This window comes from Hoplias malabaricus, chromosome 16, assembly GCF_029633855.1.
Source record: "Hoplias malabaricus isolate fHopMal1 chromosome 16, fHopMal1.hap1, whole genome shotgun sequence".
Classification (NCBI taxonomy): Eukaryota; Metazoa; Chordata; class Actinopteri; order Characiformes; family Erythrinidae; genus Hoplias; species Hoplias malabaricus.
The window spans coordinates 1,350,673-1,357,803 of NC_089815.1; the positions used below are offsets into that span (position 1 = coordinate 1,350,673).

Here is a 7,131-nt window from a genome sequence, read left to right on the forward strand (position 1 = left end):
ACAGATTTTATTCCGGATCAGTATCAGGTCGTTTCCACTCATCCATTCATCACCAAACTTTCACACGGTGTAAAAGGCAGCCAGGTGCTTCACAGACAATGGCAAAATGTGGAGATACAAGGTTATGACCTGATAGTGATGACTTATTAAAGAGAAGAGAGAGAGGCTGATTTGGTGACGGTGAGGGTGGATGGAAGCAGACGTCACGTTAATGAACACACGGCTAACACCCGAGATATTGATTTTGAAAACGTTTGTGTCTCCATTCACACTGGAGCGGTGCACGCAAGGCATTGTGGGCCAAACACACACAAAAATAAAAAATAAAAAAATGATGATTTATCACTAATTTTACATCATCATCATCGTCGTCGTTCCATACACAGCTCTTTAGGTCACTGCTGATGGTGGAGATGGAAAAACAAATGCCTGGTTTGCGTTGTAGAGGAAAGGAGACGTCTGGTTCCATTCACCACCGTTGGAAAGAAACCCGAGTCTGTGTTCAATTTCTCTACAGTCAGCCATTTCACATCAGTACGCTCCCCATCACTTTGTTTACATCACAAGGATTTCAGCAAAAAATCTGTGGAATCCCCCTTTAATGTTAAGCACATGTTTCTTCCTTCTCCGCTTAAAGGGACCTTTCAGAGATTGGATGTTTGGTTACCACAGCGACCATACAAATAATATTTAAATGGATGGTTTTCCTTTGTACTGCAGCACTGAAACACGCTGAGCTACAAAACCCCCCGCAAAGGAACCGGGCTCGAGTTGAAACAAGCTAGCGTTAGCCACATGCTTATGCTACGCTTTATGCACATTCAAACAAAACCAATACTTTAAAGCCACCTCTGCATGTGTTTGCACTCTCGAGGGGGTGGTTTTAATGTTATGGCTGATGGCGTCCATTATAATGAGGCCCTCTGATGTGTTGATGTGCAATAACTGAAGCAACACACTTTGTTCATGTACCATTTTATTGGACTTATATAGAAATACTTAAAAAAACATGAAGTAGCACCATTACTTAAGTTTTACCTTATCATGTAGAACTTTAAATGTCAGAAAAATAAAACTCTTGATACATTTTTCAAATCTTGTTTCAGCAAATATAATATTAGTATCTGACCATGAGGTTAAAGGCCATGTTTTTTTTTTCCTTATTTATCATAAAATAAAATATACTTTGTTTTAAACTTTGCTCAATAAAGTACTTTTACGCTCAAGTAACTTCACCTACATATACATAAACAAGTGGTAAACAAACGTATTAAAATAGAAATACTAAAACTATAGTGGTGCAACAGAAGTCTGTAATAACCACTGGAATCTAATTCATACAAATTTTTTAGAAAGCATAAACGGTTTCCTTTTGTCCGACTTACTAAGTTTTTATATATATTTATATATAATTATATACACATTTGAAGGTTTTTTGTAATAATATAGAATAAAATATGCTTTATATTACTGAATAAAAAATATGCTGGGTGAAACGGATTTCAAAGACGTCGGTTTGTGTTTGTTGTTGTTGTTGTTGTTGTAGCTTTGTCGTTTTTGTTTGTTTTGTTTGTTTGGCTGAAACTATAAACCCATTCCTAAACTCAGTCCCAACAGAATACTGTTCAGATGCAGATTCAGGTGGTTTTCCTGGACATCCTTCTGCACACAATTGATATTAAAATAATACAGTGTTCGTCGCCCGTAAGGCCGTACTAAAAATAAAAAGATATTTGAACCCAGCTACAAAAAAAGTTCACTGAACTTAAATTAAAATATTTGTAAACATCTTTTTGCAATACGAAATATAATCTTTCAAGTCAAAAAAGAATAAAATACTTCAATCTGTATTAATGTTCATTAATATTTAAAACTTTCAACTCATGGATTTCATTCATATCATTGTGGTTGTTGTTTTCGTTTTTCTTGTTCTATACATGTGTTTCTGTATACGCAGGATATGTTGTGGCTGTCTCTCAGGCGAGTCCGAGTGGAGACTTTGGAGACGCTGCAGTATCTTCACCGCTGAAAGTCTATATTAATGCTGTTAAGAGTAAAAGTAAAAGCCCTAGGACTTGCACCTGCTCTGGTCACGTTACATTCTCCCCGCAGGATGCTTTTTTATACTTAACAGTCGAACCACTGACTCGTGTACCTCCGGCGAGACCACCGTCCCTTAACTTCCATTCCACGCATACGTTGTTCACCCATTCTCAACTAGAACTATAGATTACTAAGCTTTAATATTTAAAACATGCATTAGATGTTGAAAATATTTGTCCCAAGCTACAGTACGGTTATAAACATTTACACCGGAGCCCTCTAAGTCGGGTGTCCCTTTTTTTGGATACTGCAGCTTTCACGTACATGTGTATATACACATATGATAAACACATCCTTATTATTATTATTATCATCATTATTATTATTATTATTATTATTATTCGGAGTTTCTTATAAAGCCATAGTAACAGGAGGTTGTCGTCCAAAGTTCTGGTCCTGGTTCTAGTCTTGCTTTTGTAGTCACGGGGCACGTTGTCGTCGTCATTGCTGTCGTCATTCTGTCATTGTTCTGTTCCATATGCAAATGCAGCTGTGTGCAGATGTGGCAGCCCCCTGATCTGGTGACATGTTAAAATCGGTAGGTACCAACTTCAAAGCGGCAAAAACCTGGCCGAAATATGCTATAGATTCAAGCACACGCCACGTGTATTTGTGGCATGCTCACCTCAACATTCGTGGAGCACGTGTTCCCTCCTGTCTCACTTTAAAAGACAACAAAACATGGCATGAGGCAAGGGTGCACCCAAACTTTTGCACACAGCTGTGCATATGCATGTAGTGTTGTTGTTTTTTTTGTTGTTTGTTTGTTTGTTCTTTTGTTTTTAAGAAAATATACGTATTGCCTGAGTAACTGCAGCATGGCAGACGGGGCATTCGGGTTCGTTCCTCTCGCAGATGCGGTTGGCGCACTCCATGCAGAAAAGATTATGACCACAGGGCACCAGGGCGGCGATCACCTCGCTCTCGAAGCACACGGAGCAGTCCCGACTGCCCTTGCGACTCGTCCCCGAGGAAGAGGAGGAGGAGGAGGAAGAGGAGGAAGAGGCGGAGGAGTCAGAGGGCACCAGGCCTGAAATGCCGTTGGTTGAATATCCAGGGAAGGTCAGGGATCCTCCGCCGGGGTCGCTCCGGACCCTTCGGGCTAACGGGTGCTCGCCAGCCCCGCCCACACTGTGAAGGGGCGGGGACAGCCTTGGCTGTGCACAGCTGACCCCGTTTGCCCTCCTGTGGTTGGTCAGCAGACCGTTGGCATTGGCGGTGGAAGCATTGGCAGGGAAGATGGAGGAAGAGGTGGTGTTGGCGCGCTCGTATTGGGACCACATTAAGCCAGGGGGCGCTGGAGTGGGGTCGAATCCAGGTGAAGCGTCGAAGGAGATGTCACCGCAGTCTGGTGAAATGACGTCGCCGCTGTAGACAAAGCCATTGCCATTGACGACGTTGACGTTCAGGTTGTTGTTGTTGTTGTTGCCGTTGCTGGAGGCGGTGTAGCTGAGGGCGGGGCTTGGGGGGCTGTAGTCTGGCAGCCGCGAGCTGCCGTTGGTGCCGAAGTAGGAGTCGGTGGAGGCGCTGCCCAGCGAGCTGGAGCTGTCGTTTCTGTAGTTGGAGAAGGGTTTGCGGCCTGAATTTGTCGATCCCTGCTTGTTGTTCCAGAGTCCGGCGTGGTGACCGTGCAGATCAAAGCCCACGTCGGTCCCGTTGGCGTGAAAGTCGTTCTCGTCTGTGCTGAACTCGATCAGGCCACCCGTTCTCATTGCAATGTGTGCTTCGATCTCTTCCCGGGCACGGTCCACGTTTTCTGGCATCCCTGTGACCTCAAAGACAGGCTCTTTGTCTCGGCTGGGTGTGACAATGTAAGTGTGCGTCTGCTGCTGGATGCGTTTGATGGTGGCTCCTTTGGGGCCGACCACCAGCCCCACCACTCTGTAGGGCACCCGCACCTGAATGGTGGTCTGTCCAGGAAGGTTAGGCGGACCTGGCACAGGGGTACTTCCGTTCAAGCTGCTGTTTTTGTTCCTCGAGGCACGGATCATGGAGAAATGCTCAGCTGCAGAGATGATTTCCCTCCGAGCCATGGCTACGTCCTCTCTCCTGCCTGTCACAACAAAGACCGGCTCCTCCCCTCGCACCGGAGTCTTGATGTAGGTGTTGGTCTTAGCTCGCAGGGCTTTTATTTTGCAGCCTGTGTTGAGAAAGAATGGAGGGGAAAAGATCAACCCAAAGAGGACAAAACAAAAGAGCTAAACGTGGTGCAGGATGGAACAAACAGGCAGACAACAGCAAAACAAAAAGCATTGCCTCTGGCTCAAGCAAACGGTTGCCGGAGTGTGCCCTTAAAACCAGATCTAGGGTAGGAACAACATTTCAGGTCTTTTTCGCACAGCATAAATTCAAACCACATGCTCAGCTACATGACATAAAGCAGTCCAGGTCAAAAATAGCACGGGAGGAGGAGGAGGAGGAGGAGGACGAGGAGAGGGAGGAGGAGGCAAAAAAGACACGGATGCAGAATTCTGGATTTTCCTGCTTAGCCAATCTGAAACAGCGTCTGAAACAAAGCAAAGGAGGGAACGTCCTTTGTCCATGGATCGGCCAACTTGAGATGATGGCACATCCTCGCTGCTTCACCCTGCATCTTATAGAGCAATGTAAACAAAGCCAGACTGCACCAAGAGCCCTATTGTCTGACAGCTCCCTTTTGGACGGAGGCAGGCTCTAAAGTGGGCCAACAATGATATAACACAAGGGAGTGGGGGGGCCTTATGATAACCCTGCCCTGCCCTCGCTGATGAACAACAGTCTTAGGACCCCAGTTGAGTTAAGGTTTAGGAACGGCGTCTAATACGTGATCAGTATTTGAAGTTTGCTTCCTGTCTTGCTTTCACTGTGTGATTCTACTGGTGACTGTTTCTAGATGCATTTGCCAGACTGTCCATGACCAGGGGCTGTCTCTGTTGGGAAAGGGGTCTTGGTTAAAGATTAACAAGCCCTTGTTCCCAGTTAGGAAGCAGAAAACGTTAGGCTTGCCCTAATGGTCCACATGGCAGGGTTGTCCGCTGTTGCCTTCTCTGTTTGTAGCCCCCCTTCCGGACAAAGCAGTTTAGGGTAGCTTCTGAGAAAATAGGCTACTGTGTCTGGTGAATATGAGCCAGCAGTTTGTGCACGCATGGCGCCTGGCCCACAAAGAGAAGGGAGGAAGGGAGGGAAGAAGGAGAAGAAGGAGAAGAACGAGTGAGAGGGAGGGAGGGAGGGGTGTGCTGGAAAGGGGAAAGGAACAAGCGAGTGCTTTAAACAAAGACAAAGCCCTGACTGAGGCTTACCTTGCCTGCCCACGATCTCGGCCACATGCTCGGAGCTAGGAACCGGGACGCACTCTGTCATGTTGACGCTCTTTTTCCTCGGCTCGTTGTCGTAGCCACCGGACTCGTCGTTGTCCAGGCCCAGCAGGGACAGCTGATCCAGGGCTATCTGCAGGGCTCTCTGATCGTCCAGAGCTTCGCTCTGCTGGCCGCTGCGCTCCATGTCTGCGAACAGCGAGCTGGGCATCTCGGCCGATTCGGCTCGCTCTTCCGGCACAAAGGACGAACGGGAAGGAAGGCAGCAAGCAGGCTAGCAGGCAGAGCAGAAAAACAGCAGGGCTGGGATTGAGCACAGGGGTAGTGGGTGGGTGGGTGGGGAAGGAAAGGGGGGAAAGAGGGAGAGGAGAAAGAGAAGAACGAGAGGGAAGGCACTGGGTCAGTCTCGCAAGCCTGATCCTGGTGCAGAACAACAACAACAACAACCGCAAAAAAAAAAATGCAATCCTTCCTGTCCCAGTCCCAGCTGGAAGGAAAAAAAAACAAGCAACACACAGAGAGAGGGTCCGGCTGGAGGGGGGGAAATCAGTGCAAATCCAGCGGAAAAGTCCCTCCGAAGTAGCTGCGCGTCAGGAATGCCGGCGTTTGGTTCTATTCCTGATATTTTGTCCCTGTTCAGAAGGAGCCCCTCCCTGCTCTCCTTGCTCTTTCTCTCTCTCCCTGCTCTCTCTCTCTCTCTCTCAGCTCCTTTCTGTTTGCTGTCTGAGCTGCTGCAGACAGACACTGCCAGCAAGGGGGTGAGATATGGGCCGATGACGTCACCGGGAGGGACTGGGAGGAAGGAGTGGGTGTGGTTTTGCTGCACTGTGTTTGCATACGCTCACCTGATTGGATGGGACTTGATTCTGGTCCTGCCCCTTCTCCCTCTCCCTCCTCCTTCCTTTGTTCCCATCAAAACATCAGGTTTTTTAGAGAAGACATATATAAAATAATACTTTACACATGAAAAAAAGTAGATCTAAAGTCGTATGGCACGTGGACGGAGAAGATCTCAATCGCAGTGTGTGACATTTCTACTTTAATACTTCAATGTTTAGTGTTTGTTAAACTTTCTTTGTTCTTTGTCCATTTCTTTTTTATAATCAAATGTGATGATATAACAGCCCCCCCACCCTCCTGGGCTAGCACAGTCTTAAACAATGACTCCGGAAGATCTTATAAGATAATTAATCAAATCTGTGAGATCTGAGTACTTCTGTAGGACTCTGAGTGTCAATCCCAGCACATAGTTTTGTGGTAATGTCTAACTTTTACTAACATGTGTTTAAAAAAATAAGTAGCTACATTAATTTTCCGGCCATTCTCAAGATCCCGGGATCTGTAGAAACCTGTCAATTTCAAGCACATGCTGTTTATGAGATTATGTAACATCTAAACCGACTGTAAACACTGTATATCCTTCACCTCATAGATGCCGAACAGTGCTCAGCCATTGTTTGTTTAGTCTGACCATCGTTACTCAAAGTTACCCAAAGGTGACCCCAAGAAAAGCCCCAAGCAATTCCAGCACTGACCTCTGTGTTTAGCTGAGCTCTACTGTAGCGCCGTCCCCTCGTGAATGGCCGTGTAATGCATATCTATTCAGGTCAATTGATTTTGATGTGCCCTTTCTACGTGACATAAAGATCTGTTAGAGCAGGCTGTTGACCTGTTGACCTGTGAAAAGGACTGTTTTGAAGTCTGAATGTTTGTTTGCTGGACTGCCGTAGGGGGA

The 7,131-nt window shown here is 46.3% G+C and overlaps 1 protein-coding gene across 1 annotated transcript; it reads right to left on the bottom strand.

Annotated features, from left to right (window-relative positions):
* Positions 1–974: 974 nt before the first annotated feature.
* On the bottom strand, positions 975–5,626 carry mex3b (mex-3 RNA binding family member B). Its single transcript, XM_066647858.1, has 2 exons — positions 5,382–5,626; positions 975–4,243 (listed from the first exon to the last, which is right to left on the bottom strand). Exons 1-2 carry the CDS (start codon positions 5,605–5,607, stop codon positions 2,886–2,888), a joined length of 1,584 nt encoding a protein of 527 aa, XP_066503955.1. The 5' UTR covers positions 5,608–5,626; the 3' UTR covers positions 975–2,885.
* Positions 5,627–7,131: the final 1,505 nt, after the last annotated feature.

Coding starts and splice junctions, on each gene's coding strand:
- mex3b (XM_066647858.1), bottom strand. CDS start 5,607: ATGCCCAGCTCGCTGTTCGCAGACATGGAGCGCAGCGGCCAGCAGAGC. Junction 4,244..5,381: donor CGAGATCGTGGGCAGGCAAG/GTAAGCCTCAGT, acceptor TTCTCAACACAG/GCTGCAAAATAAAAGCCCTG.